Below are 15,777 nucleotides of genomic sequence, written 5' to 3' on the forward strand. Positions count from 1 at the left end.
TGCTTCTAAACTGTTAGAACTAAACATCCAGAATATGCTGTGAAGTCAAGTCATATTAAATCCCTGTCTTTCTCTTTTTAGACAGCAGGGGGCAGCAGACGAGCCAACAACGCCTAAAGGCAGAGCTGTAAACTCTCAGGAAACGTGTCTAGGCAGTGCTGGTTCCCCAGAAGTATGTTATTTATAGTCAGTTGACCAATCCTCCACCATCATTTTGCATAAGTGACCTTTGAAATGAAATTCTGATTCATAACTGTCCATTTTGTCAATGACAAAAGCAACTTTTTTAGGTTATTACAATGTGATACCTGGTCATTTCTGCACCATAAACTGAAGTGCCACTTATATTTTACTCTGAATTGACCTATTATATCTGATGTGATTTGTTGTCTTAAGGCCTGATGGCCAGTCCTGGCCTTGTTACCTCCAGCCAGTCCCTACTGGAGTGGTGTCAGGAAGTCATCAAAGAACACAAGGGGGTCAAGATCACCAACTTCAGCACATCCTGGAGGAACGGCCTGGCCTTCTGTGCCCTGCTACACCACTTCCACCCGGACAGGATGTAGGTACCCCCTCTGTGATGCGTTTAGACATAAACGTGAGCAGGCATTGTGTTATGGCTTGTTTATTAACCTTTAAAAATGACATCATCATTTTTGTGTTAACGTGTTTCCTGTTCTTGTAGTGTGTATTGATTATCTATTTCTTCGCTGCTTAGAAACTTTGAGATGCTGGACCCTTATGACATCAAGCGCAACAACAAGAAGGTAGTTTGTTTTCTTTACGTTATCTCAACATGTCATAATCACTATCAACAACCAGGCCTTAAATGTGACCATCAGTTGGTTAACTGCTGAATGTTTTCCCCACCCAACCCATCTTCTCTTATTTCCCCCAAGGCCTTCGACGGTTTCGCAGAGTTGGGCATCTCTCGGCTGATAGAGCCCTCGGACATGGTCCTGCTGGCCGTCCCTGACCGCCTCATCGTCATGACCTACCTCAACCAGATCCGCACCTACTTCACGGGCCAGGAGCTGAGCGTGCTGCACATCGAGGCGGACAGCAGTGAGTCCAGTTATGGTATGGCCGGGGAGAGCCGGGAGGGCCCCGACCCGGAGGCCGCCGCACGCTACTGTCAACGGATCCAAGATGAGGCCCTCACAATGGAGACCAATGTGGGCGCTGCAGAGAAGAAGGCAGATAGTGACACTAAGGAGGGCACCAATAGGGAAGTGGTCCCACCCCCTAGAACCAAACGGCTGCAGGCTGCAGGGGAAGCAGGAGGGGCCCAAGCCCCCGTCGTACCCCCCAGGACACATTTTTTATCTGCCAAGTCTGGGTTCTCCCACCTAAAGGATGTAGATCTGGTTAAGAAACGACGGTCACAACGCAGGTCAATAGACGAGGCAGACTCAACCGAGGTCAGTGGCCTATGATCTCTCTCTCTTCACTTTCTCTCCCTCTCACCCCCCCCTTTTTGTCTCTCTTTCTCTCTCCACTTTCTCTCCCGCTCATCCCCCCTCTGTCTCTCTCTCTCTCTCTCTCTCCACTTTCTGCCACTTAATCTCTCTGTGAGTGATTGCTTTGTTGTAGTTACAGGTAGCTGCAGCACAGGAAGAGAGTGGAGCTGACAGAATCAAATCAGAAACAGGTACATACAGTATATTGATTTTGTATGATGTGTTCTGAGTTCACACACACACACACACACACACACACACACACACACACACACACACACACACACACACACACACACACACACACACACACACGCACAGACTTACTGAGTCCCCAGTTTCCCAGGTACTTTATGATTGTGAACCACCCCTCAGAGGAGCAGTGGAGAGGAGGGATGGAGAGGAGGGATGGAGAGGAGGGATGGAGAGGAGGGATGGAGAGGAGGGATGGAGAGGAGGGATGGAGAGGAGGGATGGAGAGGAGGGATGGAGAGATGGAGAGGAGGAGAGATGGAGAGGAGGAGAGAGATGGAGAGGAGAGATAGATGGAGATGAGAGATAGATGGAGAGGAGAGATGAGAGATAGATGGAGAGGAGAGATAGCGATGGAGAGGAGGAGAGATGTAGGGGAGAGGAGGAGAGATTCAGAGGAGAGATTGAGAGGAGGATAGGAGAGGAGGAGAGATGGAGAGGAGAGATGGAGGAGAGATGGAGAGGAGGAGAGATGGAGAGATGGAGAGGAGGAGAGATGGAGAGGAGAGATAGATGGAGAGGAGAGATAGATGGAGAGGAGAGATGAGAGATAGATGGAGAGGAGAGATAGATGGAGAGGAGAGATGGTGATGGAGAGGAGGAGAGATGTAGGGGAGAGGAGGAGAGATGGAGAGGAGAGATTGAGAGGAGGATAGGAGAGATGGAGAGGAGAGATGGAGGGGAGGAGAGATGGGTGTCTGTACTCCATCCCCTGAGCGGAGAGAGAGAGGAGAGCTGAAGTACAGACACAAGTCATCACAGTTGTCTCTGTTGTACTTGGCTCATCCATCCCCTGAGAGGAGAGAGAGAGAGAGAGAGGAGAGATGGAGTACAGAAACAAGTCATCACAGTTGTCTCTGTTGTACTTGGCTCATCCATCCCCTGAGCATTGACTCATTCTAATTACTTTGATGGCTTCCTGTCGTTAGGATTAGAGTCCTTAGCCTATCAAATGATGTTAATTACCTCGTCATCACAGTCTAGTTTGCCACTTTCATGCTCTTCCAGTAATTGGAGCTACTGCATGTCGTTACTGTGTGTGTGTGTGTGTGTGTGTGTGTGTGTTTCATATAGGAAGGACAGCTGGTGAAGAAGGACGATCGGCTGAGGAGGTCTGTCACTTTCACAAGTCACTGTCTGCAGCTGTCATAAACACTGGAAATACCAATGTTCTGTATCAGAAAGAAGTATCATTCTCTTTGTGTGTGTGTGTGTGTGTGTGTGTGTGTGTGTGTGTGTACAGGACACCAGCCAGTATGTGCTGAGGGAGATGCAGGCCCTAGAGTTTGAACAGAAGCACATTGACAGCAGGGCAGACATCGTGGAAAGTAGTCTACGGCGACTGATGGAGTCCGGTGAGAGGGGGATGGAGAAAGAGAAAGAAAAATACCCTTAAATAAAGGCTTTCACTATTTTCAAATCGTCTCCTTATAATGATTCTCTCTCTTTCTCCATACATGTAGGTAGTGACAAGATGCAGGAGGAGAAGCTGATCCAGGAGTGGTTCACTCTGGTCAACAAGAAGAACGCCCTCATCAGGAGACAAGACCAACTACAGCTACTGTAAGATCCACCATCCCCACCGTGTTCTCCACCGTTACCTAGTGCTTTAAACAACACTGTTTATTTGTTTTATTTAACCTGGCAAGTCAGTTAAGAACAAATTCTTAATTACAATAATGACCTACACCGGCAAACTCGGACGACGCTGGGCCAATTGTGTGCCGCCCTACGGGACTCCCAATCATGTCCGGTTGTGATACAGCCTGGAATCGAACCAGGGTGTTTGTAGTGACACCTCAAGCACTGAGAGGCAGTGCCTTAGACCACAGCGCCGCTCGGGAGCCCTAAACACTGACATATTATAGACACATTACATTGATCTTAACCACAAGGCATTCTGCTCCACAGGCAAGAAGAGCAGGACCTGGAAATGAGGTTTGAGATGCTGAACCGAGAGCTGAGAGACATGATGGCTATTGAAGGTAAGACTACAGTACCAATATGCTGAACTACAAGATCCATGATGCCACTCTATTCTGTGATACAGCTCATTAATGTGGCCAGATGTGGTCATAGTGGCACTACAAACCATACAATAACAAAAATATCTCAGCAAAGGAAATGAGAATAGTGTGCTGCTCCGTATGGCAGTGCTAGGTTCTAATCTCTGGTACAATGGACGGACTCAGAGGAAAAACTCTAACTAGATTTATGCGACACACTGTGTGTTGCAGTTGCAGAGCACAAACATACACTGACAGTGTCATCTGCAAAACACCATCACACCTTCTCCTCCGTGATTCACGGTGGGAACCACACATGCAGAGATCATCCGTACTTACTCTGTCTCACAGAGACTGCGGTTGGAACCAAATATCTCAAATTTGGGACTCATCAGACCAAAGGACAGATTTCCACAGGTTTAATGTCCGTTGCTTGTGTTTCTTGGCCCAAGCAAGTCTTATTCTTACTGGTGTTCTTTAGCAGTGGTTTCTTTGCAGCAATTCGACCATGAAGGCTTGATTCATGCAGTCTCTTCTGAACAGTTGATGTTGAGATGTGTCTGTTACTTGAACTCTGTAGCATTTTTTGGGGCTGAAATCTGAGGTGCAGTTAACTCTAATGAACTTCTCCTCTGCAGCAGAGGTAACTCTGGGTCTTCCTTTCCCGTGGCGGTCCTCATGAGAACCAGTTTCATCATAGAGGTTGATGGTTTTTGCGACTGCTATTGAAGATACTTTAAATGTTCTTGAAATGTTCCGTATTGACAGATGTCATAAAGTGATGATGGACTGTCATTTCTCTTTGCTTATTTGAGCTGTTAATGCCATAATATAGACATGGTCTTTTACCAAATAGGACTATCTTCTGTATACCACCCTACCTTGTCACAACACAACTGATTGGCTCACACGCATTAAGAAGGAAAGAAATTTGACAAATTAACATTTAACAAGGCACACCTGTTAATTGAAATGCATTCCAGGTAACTAACTACCTTATGAAGCTGGTTGAGAGAATGCCAAGAATGTGCAAAGCTGTCATCAAGGCAAAGGGTGGCTACTTTGAAGAATCTCAAATATAAAATATATTTGGATTCGTTTAACACTTTTTTTTTTTGGTTACTACATGATTCCATATGTGTTATTTCATAGTTGTGATGTCTTCACTATTATTCTACAATGTAGAAAATAGTAAAAATAAAGAAAAACCCTTGAATGAGTAGGTGTGTCCAAACTTTTGACTGGTACTGTATATTTATACCTTCTGATTAGACTGAGTGCCCTCCGTGTATTTCTAGGATAAACAATCAGTCTCCGAGTCTGTACTGAGTCTGTTCCTCCTATTGGTATTGTCGTGGCCCAGCCTGAGTCCAGAACCTTGGTGCTCCTCCGTGCCTTTCACAGGTCTTCTTATCAGTCAGGAGAGGCTTTGAGTTATTGGGAGGACACATCCACACAGTTGAATTGTTTTGTCTTTTTTTCACCTTTATTTAACCAGGTAGGCTAGTTGAGAACAAGTTCTCATTTACAACTGCGACCTGGCCAAGATAAAGCAAAGCAGTGCGACAGAAACAACAACACAGAGTTACACATGGAATAAACAAGCGTACAGTCAATAACACCGTAGAAAAAAATAAAGTCTATACACTAGAGGATGACCAATTAATCGGAATGGCCGATTAATTGGGGACGATTTCAAGTTTTCATAACAATCGGAAATAGGTATTTTTGGGCGCCGATTTCCGCTTTTTTAATTTATTTTTATAGCTTTTATTTAACTAGGCAAGTCAGTTAAGAACACATTCTTATTTTCAATGACTGCCTAGGAACTGTGGGTTAACTGCCTTGTTCAGGGGCAGAACGACAGATTTTCACCTTGTCAGCTCAGGGGTTTCAATCTTGCAACCGTACAGTTAACTAGTCCAACACTCTAACCATGGCACTCCACGAGTAGCCTGCCTGTTACGCGAATGCAGTAGAAGACAGGGTAAATTGCTAGCTAGCATTAAACTTATCTTATAAAAAAACAATCAATCATAATCACTAGTTATAACTACTAATCCAGTTTAGCAGGCAATATTAACCAGGTGAAATTGTGTCACTTCTCTTGCGTTCATTGCACGCAGAGTCAGTGTATATGCAACAGTTTGGGCTGCCTGGCTCATTGCGAACTAATTTGCCAGAATTTTAGGTAATTAAGACATAACATTGAAGGTTGTGCAATGTAACAAGAATATTTAGACTTAAGGATGCCACTCGTTAGATAATATACCGAACGGTTCCGTATTTCACTGAAATAAACTTTTTGTTTTCGAAATTATAGTTTCCGGATTCGACCATATTAATGACCAAAGGCTCGTATTTCTGTGTGTTATTATGTTATAATTAAGTCTGATTTGATAGAGCAGTCTGACTGAGCAGCAGCAGGCCCGTAATCATTCATTCAAACAGCACTTTTGTGCATTTTGCCAGCAGCTCCTCGCAAGCACAGCGCTGTTTATGACTTCAAGCCTTTCAGCCTAATGGCTGGTGTAACCAATGTGAAATGGCTAGCTAGTTAGCTGGGTGTGCGCTAATACTGTTTCAAACGTCACTCGCTTTTAGATTGTAGCTTTTGTGGAGCGATGGGTAACGATGCTTCGAGTGTGGCTGTTGTCTATGTGTTCCTGGTTCGAGCCCAGGTAGGGTCAAGGAGGGGGACGGAAGCTATACTGTTACACTGGCAATAGTATAGTGCCTATAAGAACATCCAATAGTCAAAGGTATATGAAATACAAATGGTATAGAGAGAAATAGTCCTATAAATACTATATTAACTACAACCTAAAACCTCTTACCTTGGAATATTGAAGTCTCATGTTAAAAGGAACCACCAACTTTCATATGTTCTCATGTTCTGAGCAAGGAACTCAAACGTTAGCTTTCTTACATGGCACATATTTTACATGGCACACATTTTTACATGGCACATATTACTTTCTTCTCCAACACTTTGTTTTTGCATTATTTAAACCAAATTCAACATGTTTCATTATTTATTTGAGGCTAAATTGATTTTATTGATGTTCAGTTAAAATAATATTAAGTTAAAATAAGTGTTAATTCAGTATTGTTGTAATTGTCATTATTACAAATTTAAAAAATGGCAGATTAATCGGTATCGGCTTTTTTGGTCCTCCAATAATCGGTATCGGCGTTGAAAAATCATAAATCGGTCGACCTCTACTATATACAGTGTGTGCAAATGGCATGAGGAGATATGGCAATAAATAGGCCATAGTAGCAAAGTAATTACAATTTAGCAGATTAACACTGGAGTGATAGATGAGCATATGATGGTGTGTAAGTAGCGATACTGGTGTGCAAAAGAGCAGCAAAGTAAATATAAACAATATGGGGATGAGGTAGGTAGATTGGGTGGGCTATTTACAGATGGACTATGTAGCTGCAGCGATCGGTTAGCTGCTCAGATAGCTGATGTTTAAAGTTAGTGAGGAAAATGTAAGTCTCCAGCTTCAGCGATTTTTGCAAATCGTTCCAATCACTGGCAGCAGAGAACTGGAAGGAAAGACAGCCACGGGAGGTGTTGGCTTTGGGGATGACCAGTGAGATATACCTGCTGGAGCGCGTGCTACAGGTGGGTGTTGTTATCGTGACCAGTGAGCTGAGATAAGGTGGAGCTTTACCTAGCATAGACTTATAGATGACCTGGAGCCAGTGGGTCTGGCGACTAATATGTAGCGAGGGCCAGCCGACTAAAGCATACAGGTTGCAGTGGTGGGTGGTATAAGGCGCTTTGGTAACAAAACGGATGGCACTGTGATAGACTGCATCCAATTTGCTGAGTAGAGTATTGGAAGGTATTTTGGAGATGACATCGCCGAAGTCGAGGATCTGTAGGATAGTCAGTTTTACTAGGGTAAGTTTGGCGGCGTAAGTGAAGGAGGCTTTGTTGCAAAATAGAAAGCCGATTTATAGATTTGATTTTGGATTGGAGATGATATGAGTCTGGAAGGAGAGTTTACAGTCTAGCCAGACACCTAGGTATTTGTAGTTGTCCACATATTCTAGGTCAGAACCGTCCAGCGTAGAGATGATTGTCGGGCGGGCGGGTGCGGGCAGCGAAAGGTTGAAAAGAATGCATTTGGTTTTGCTAGCGTTTAAGAGCAGTTGGAGGCCACGGAAGGAGTGTTGTATGGCATTGAAGCTTGCTTGGAGGTTAGTTAACAGTCAGTGTCCAAAGAAGGGCCAGATGTATACAGAATGGTGTCATCTGCGTAGAGGTGGATCAGGGAATCACCAGCAGCAAGAGCGACATCGTTGATATATACAGAGAAAAGAGTCAGCCCGAGAATTGAACCCTGTGGCACCCCCATAGAGACTGCCAGAGGTCCAGACAACAGGCCCTCCGATTTGACACACTGAACTCTGTCTGAGAAGTAGTTGGTGAACCAGACGAGGCAGTCATTTGAGAAACCAAAGCTGTTGAGTCTGCCGATAAGAATGCGGTGATTGACAGAGTCGAAAGCCTTGGCCAGGTCGATGAATACAGCTGCACAGTATTGTATTTTATCGATGATGGTTATGATATCGTTTAGGACCTTTGAGCGTGGCTGAGGTGCACCCATGACCAGCTCTGAAACCAGATTGCATAGCGGAGAAGGTACGGTGAGATTCTAAATGGTCTACTGCCGTCCGCTAGATAATTTCCTTCAAATACACAAAGAGCTTAAACCTAACACTACTTTCCAATCTCTAAGAATATGTTTAAACTGTATATTCATTCTAAGAGTATATAATGATATAAAACAGTGACAATATATAAGAACTGTAATTTATGATCTATCAGCTCCAACTCATGGCTCCTATTCAACTCTAATGGACTCATTCTGGCACTTTCCCTCTGCCCAAATACAATGCTCATAGATCATTCCATCTAACCCATGTTTACTGCTGCTAGGCTTATTTAGAATTAGAAACCTATTCAAAAGGGCTCAAGTCAGAGAGTCTCCAACAGCAGTACATTTTGGACATGATTGACTCACACAATTAATATGTCTGTTTCGTAAAGTCAGACTTCCCAACTATGCCGTGGTATCTGTCCACCTGCTGGTTTGAGGAAGTGACCCTTTCTTTAATTACGTAATTTATTGTAATCCTTTGTTTACTTCCAGTTGAATCACGAGGGTATAGTTTAAAATGAAACACATTGCAATAAAAACCTGGTCATGGAACTCAATTTCATGTTGGCAAAGCAACAACTGTCTTCTCTACTCTGTACCACCCTCAATCTCTTACCGCTCTCTCCCTCTCACTCTCTTCCTCTCCTCTGCTCACTGTCTCCCCTCTTTTCCTCTCTCTCTTCCTCTCCTACTCTTACTCTCTCCCTCTCTTCCACTCACTCTCTCCCTCTCTGCTATCTTCCTTTCTCCCTCTTCCTCTCTGCTCACTCTCTCCTATCTTCCTCTCTGCTCACTCTTCCTCTGCTCACTCTCTTCCCCTCTCTCCCGCTATCCTCTCTTCCCCTCCCTTTTTCCTGTCCTCCAGAGTGGCAGAAGACAGTGGCCCATAAACACAGGGAGCAGCTGCTACTGCAGGAGCTGGTGTCTCTGGTCAACCTGAGGGACGAGCTGGTCCACGACATGGACGCCAAGGAGAAAGGGTGAGACAGCCAGGGCTGCATCCCAAATGGTACCCTATTCCCTATATAGTGCACTACTTTTGACTCAAGTCTAATTGGCCCCTGGTAAAAAAGTAGTGCACGATATATGGAATCGGGTGCCATTTGGGATGCATCCCATGGCCCAGCTGAGTCACACACGCTGAATACACACAGCAAACACAGAAGCTCATCTGGGTGGACGGGATGCTATGGGGTGAATGAGATGTCAGGTGTCTTTGTGAGTTTTGTCTTCCTCTGCCTCACAGTTGAACGTAAGTCTGAGAGAGTGACTGTTTGATATGAGACTACTGTTCTACCTGTTCTCTGCGCCTAGGGCTCTGGAGGAGGACGAGAGGCTGGAGAGAGGCCTGGAGCAGAGACGAAGGAAGTACAGCAAGAAGAGCAAGCAGGAGAAGTGTGCACTGCAGTAAGGCCTGGCGTTGGACACACCCGAACCAGTGGAAGGTCACACCCGAACCAGGCAGCCCAATGGAAGGTCACACCTGAACCAGGCGCCCAGTGGAAGGTCACCTGGATGCACATTGGGACTAAAGTTGTATGTGTGTGGATCATGACATCAACACTGCATGGAAGAGACTGAGAACTGTGTTATGGGACTGCACTAGGAGGACATAAAACAATGTTCACTCACCCCCCTCTATGATATGACTGAGCCTCATTGCAACCTATGACTGGTTGTCAACAGTCACCCTGCTCTTCAGATTGTGTTTTGATTGGATTTAAGTTTTGTTTTTTTGTGCATAGTGTGTGTACTGTTGGGTTTTAATTTTGAGTAAATAACTCAAGGACACTAGAGAAGCTTAACCAAGTTGAATTCTTCCAAAAGGGTCGATATAGCTGTAATTCAGACAAAGACATAGCTTCCCCCGTGGTGGTAGTCATACCCCACTTTGGGTGGAGTCTCCTCATCTCTAAACATTGCATCATTCTTGCTACATGTAAGTGGCAGGGTAGCCTAGTGGTTAGAGCGTTTGGCCTAGTAACCGAAAGGTTGCAAGTTTGAATCCCCGAGCTGACAAGGTACAAATCTGTCGTTCTGCCCCTGAACAGGCAGTTAACCCACTATTCCTGGTCATTGAAAATAAGAATTTGTTCTTAACTGACTTGCCTAGTTAAATAAGGGTAAAATAAAAAAATTAACTTCAGGTCACAAAGACATAACTAACTAATCACCAGATTAAGTGCCTTACACTTTTAGAAAAAAGCATTCCAAAATGGTTCTTCAACTGTCCCCATAGGATTTTTGGTTCCAGGTAGAACCTCTCGGATTTTACATGGAATCAAAAGGGTTCTACATGGAATCAAAAGGGTTCTACCTGGAACCAAAAATAGTTATTCAAAGGGTTCTCCTATGGGGACAGCCAATTAACCATTTTAGATTTTAGCTAGCACCTTTCTTTCTAAGATACTGTAGAATCTGTTACAGTAGTGTACAATGGGTTACTTCAAAAAGGTATTTTCTACTGAATGGGATATTAGGGAAGGGGCAGGGCTCCTGTACTTAGCTACATCAAATACCTACATTAGACCCATGCAGCAGGTGGATTGATTCACCCCTTTTCACCTATTGTTAAATAAGCAGTCTGATTATTGAAAATTACAATGGCGAAATGGAAGTGAAATGCTGAATTTGTGCAAACAAAGAATGCCAAAACGAGCTTCCTCATTTATTGCAGTACGTCGGCTTGGACTGTGCAGACGGCACACAGCGAGCACCTGTTGTCTGATTCTTTGATGTGAATGTATGTGGATGCTCCAACACTCAAGCAGAGTGGGAGATCTTGGATGAAAGAGGAAAACGACAGAAGTCAGTGTACTGCAGCTTGGTGTCTGAAAGAACAAAGCAGTTTAAACGTGTTGGAAATATTTTAAGCTTTTATTAATTGAATATGTATTCGACAGATAATCCGACCTATCCTGCCTGTCATATGTGCCTTTAACCAGATCCAGAGTAAAAAAACTAATGTTCAGAAGTAGGACTCAACTTTGTGTTCCTAGTTCTCAAATGTTTATGCAGCGAGTTCAGTTACTGTTTGTTTATGCAGCGAGTTCAGTTACTGTTTGTGACATTAGTCTTGTAATGCCTTGTTTTCCATTCATTTTTTTTGTTTTTTGTTTCGAAAGGTAAATAAGGAAGCGGTGGAGCCTGAAAATGATACATTTCAAGATGCTCTAAAATGCTAGAGAACAGGAATATTCAAACGGAAAACATGAGGCAAATGTATGTTTCTTAGTGGTTCCATCTCAACCGTACAACTATCAATTGCTATAGTCTTATGCACATTCTTATTAGCAAATCTGTAACATGCAAAGTGTATGTGTTAAACAAAAAACCCTCATACATGAGACAAAATATACACTTTACTTTAGCTAAAATATATTCTAGTATTAAAACTCCAGCACTTCGCTACAGCAGGATTACTGCAGATGTAGGATCTGAATTTGAGCCCGTTTGCTACAGCAAGGAAAATAATCTTGCAGCAACAGGAAATGTGAATTATTACATGGATTATAAGTAATGGACATTTTGTATGGGGTTGATACATTTATAATTAGGGCAAATCAAGTTTGAAATTTCAAAGTGGAAATTACAAACTTTAGAAGCATTTTTAAAACTCAAATACACTACAAGTTTGCGTTTCCTGCCGTGCAGGAAAATTCTCTGCAACAAAAGAGTGATCAAATGAAGATCCTACATCTATATTATTGGCCAGGCAGGAGTGCACCAGAGCTTGATATTTGCTTGACATCTTCTCCTCTACACTTTGTGTAATGTTAAGTTATCATGAGCGCAGGCGTTTCTATTTCAGTGGGAGGAACTACTTAACAGAGTAAAAACATGATTCTGTCCGGAGTTATTTTGGGTGACACTGGAGAGTAATTTTTTTTTTTTAATTTTAGAAGTGTTTGAATTTGTGTTCCAGCTTGTTCCCCCTCTGCCCCACTGTTGTTAGTTACTGTGTTAATGTTCCTACCACTGTGTGAGTTTGAGAGATTTTACTTTCAGTTTTCTGAAATAGCTTTTGGGGAAGGTTTTGTTTGTTTTAATGTACATTTGCACTATTTGTGATGTTCGGAGAATTAAAAGGTATCTTGGATCACTATTTTGGATCAGTATTTTTGTAAACGACATCCACCTTGTTTATTTTAATTCATATGGATATCATACATTTACATTATGAATCCATCAGGATTATCAGTTGTGCATTATATAAGACAAAGTACATTTATATTCTCACTTAACCCCCATATTGATGTGTCCTTTAATGCTATAGCCGATAGAAAAACGTTGAAACAGTCAAAAAATAAATCATAAGGAAAAAGGTTTAGAAGTGTCTGTCCTATATCTAAGAGATTTAAGAAAGTTCAGGATTTAACCCCCTTTTTTTTGTCGGCACAAAACTACTTCCATAATTCCTTCCATGAATTGTTTTAACCAGAACAGGGTTACCTTCAGACGAGTGTTTTGCGAGAGTCTCCCCTTATCATAGTGGGGTCATATTAGTTTGTAGCCCAAACCGTTAGGACGCTACAGATGTTTTCATGAGAAGACTGATTTTCGGGATGTCTCCTGGTCTGACAAACAGCACTGTAGGTCTTCCACGGCAGATGTGGATTGAGATGTAGTCCATACTCAGTGACCTCAGCTGAAATGCCCAATAATAGAGTATAAAGTTGGGTATGTGTAACAGTATAACGCACCGCTAACTAAGCTAGCCGTTTCACATCCGTTACATATAGAAATCGCCTTCCAAACTTTTTGGGACGCTGAAGCCCTAGGACGGTTCCCAAGAATGACGTTAGGGGAGGAAGAGGAAGCATTGAAAACAGGAAATTAATACTGGGGATTTTGGTGGGGATTTTTGTATTATGTTAATTATATTGACGTCAATCGATTCATTAACCAACAATTATACCTGGCTACACTTCAAAGCCGAAACATATCCATAACTGAACGTCAGTGCTTGACTTTGGGAGGAGCTTTCCGGAGCTGACCTCAACACCTCAAATTTATTTTTTTATTTTTTATTTCACCTTTATTTAACCAAGCAGGCTAGTTGAGAACAAGATCTAATTTACAACTGCGACCTGGCCAAGATAAAGCATAGCAGTGTGAACAGACAACACAGAGTTACACATGGAGTAAACAATAAACAAGTCAATAACACAGTAGAAAAAAAGGAGTCTATATACATTATGTGCAAAAGGCATGAGGAGGTAGGCGAATAATTACAATTTTAGCAGATTAACACTGGAGTGATAAATGTTCTACTGCTTGAGCTCCTGTTCATCTAATAGAATATTAGCGCAAAATTATTGTGCAGCTCCTAAATATAATACGTTTCAGCAACCAAAATGAGTACCGGCACATATTTGAGTTCAAGTCGAGCACTGCTGACCGTAGAAATCGACTTACTACCATTGAAAGCCATTATTAGTGTGCCAATGCGTGGATGCTATTTCCCTTCGGGTTGTTTTTACTCCCAAACTATCTTTTGATATTTGTTTCATTAGTCCATTGTTGGTATAGTCCCAAAATGTTTTGCATGTCAGCCATCAAGATGTCAAGATATATAACTTTCAAAATAGAGAAATACAGCCGCTATTTCCCTTCAGGTTGTTTTTACTCATTAATTTCCATTCCACTGAGAGTTGGTCCTCATTGTTAGTCTCAGTGTATTGCCTATGGGCACAATGATGATTTAGTTAGTCCAGGGCACGGAGCTCTAGATCTGGAACTATAGGGGCCTGCCCAACAATAAAAACAATGTTAATCGGGAGTATCCCATCAAAGGTATGTTGTTTAGATTGGGTGCTGGATCATGTTGTAATGCGTTTTCCTGTTATTAAGGAAACGAGATTGAATCTTGGGAATAATACAGGACTGCCCACTCCTGATGCAAGACTTGTTAACCCCTTATTGTCTCATGTCAAATGATTATGTAAATTGCTCCTGGCCATAGAGAAATATGTACTTCCCTGACCTCTCCAATACATTTTTAAAAATGTATTGTATGTATGTGAGCTATCAAAAATAACATTTCCAGAGAGCTGGTGTGTAATACATTGTATGCCACTGGTATGGCCTGAAACTAAGAAGGATATTATACTTAATTATAAAGTGAGAAAGTGCTGTGAAAAGTAATCATTCAGGAAACAGGCTCGAACCGCACACATGGAGCATGTCTGGCTACACAATGCATCCCCATGGGCCATATCCACAATGCTTTGTCAGCATGAGAAACAGTTACAGTGGGGCAAAAAAGTATTTAGTCAGCCACCAATTGTGCAAGTTCTCCCACTTAAAAAGTTGAGAGAGGCCTGTAATTTTCATCATAGGTACACTTCAACTATGACAGACAAAATGAGAAAAAAAATTCAGAAAATCACATTGTAGGATTTTTAATGAATTTATTTGAAAATGATGGTGAATAACAAAAGTTCTCCACTTCGACTCGCGCTCTCTCCCTCCCTCCACTGAGACATAACCAAGAGTAACGAATTTACGTATGCCTACAGTGGCAATTTTAGCTGTAAATCTTGGTGGGGCAAACTTACATTTTTGTTGTTGATGCAAGCCAGCAAAGCCACCACACAACACTAAACAATACATGAACTGCACTATAACGGTAACAAATGGTGCCCATAAAGCCTACATAAAACTGTCCCAACAGCCGAGATTTGTTTTCAGCACAGTGGAGTGAATCCTTGCCACCGCTACACCTGGCTATCAGTGGAGCCTTGTCTGGCAGCGAAACAGTTCATGCAGCCTCATTTACTGCCTTTAAAAAAACATGGCTGACTTGCTTAAACAAATGTAGTTTCTTCTGACAATTGAGATGTAAAAACTATGGCATAAGGGGACAATGAGCGGATCAGAGGCAATCCGTAATTTAGATTGACATTAATGAGCGAGCTAAGACGGATGTAGTCAATATAACTATTTTTTCAGCACTTTTGATATTTACAGTGACAGAATTCAGAACATGGAGCGTTCTTACAGTATTCTCCCTGTACACCAAGTCAGAGCCGTAGGATAAATAAAGGGGGCATATAAGCAGACAATGAAAGCTCTTACAGTGTTTGATGATGACATTTCTCTAAAACAGTCTATAGGCTACATGTACACCACCAATTTAGAACAGTAGGCTAAGTTATGAGGGGGAAAGGGACCAAATGATTAGGGTGAGCCACATGGGCTACGAACAGCTTACTACACAACACACACTTAGTATTATTGTCGTAGCTACAGTATACATATCTCACTGAAATATTACATAATTTATGCAGCAGCATACAATATGTTGTTGGACTCACCTTGTTGTGCTGTGCTCACTTGAAGAGCAAAGTTGCATGGCGGTCCTTCTTGTGGGCA

General features: G+C 42.5%; 1 protein-coding gene across 5 annotated transcripts in view; it reads left to right on the forward strand.

Annotated features, from left to right (window-relative positions):
- The window catches only part of LOC110500887 (EH domain-binding protein 1-like protein 1), a 62,142-nt gene extending 49,637 nt beyond the window's left edge, over positions 1–12,505 (forward strand). For 3 of the 5 annotated variants that reach the window (XM_036958170.1, XM_036958171.1, XM_036958172.1), the window contains 11 exons: positions 82–172; positions 396–562; positions 719–767; positions 900–1,421; positions 1,594–1,651; positions 2,787–2,824; positions 2,956–3,067; positions 3,176–3,275; positions 3,624–3,697; positions 9,266–9,380; positions 9,715–9,911. In XM_036958170.1, coding sequence (XP_036814065.1) covers positions 82–172; positions 396–562; positions 719–767; positions 900–1,421; positions 1,594–1,651; positions 2,787–2,824; positions 2,956–3,067; positions 3,176–3,275; positions 3,624–3,697; positions 9,266–9,380; positions 9,715–9,811 — 1,423 coding nt within the window. In that variant the 3' untranslated portion in view covers positions 9,812–9,911. Of the gene's footprint in view, positions 1–81; positions 173–395; positions 563–718; positions 768–899; positions 1,422–1,593; positions 1,652–2,786; positions 2,825–2,955; positions 3,068–3,175; positions 3,276–3,623; positions 3,698–9,265; positions 9,381–9,714 lie in introns of all 5 variants that reach the window. The other 2 variants (XM_036958168.1, XM_036958169.1) reach the window with 2 other exon arrangements.
- The last annotated feature ends 3,272 nt before the right edge of the window (positions 12,506–15,777 follow it).

The sequence above is a fragment of the Oncorhynchus mykiss genome, chromosome 21, assembly GCF_013265735.2.
Source record: "Oncorhynchus mykiss isolate Arlee chromosome 21, USDA_OmykA_1.1, whole genome shotgun sequence".
NCBI lineage: Eukaryota > Metazoa > Chordata > Actinopteri > Salmoniformes > Salmonidae > Oncorhynchus > Oncorhynchus mykiss.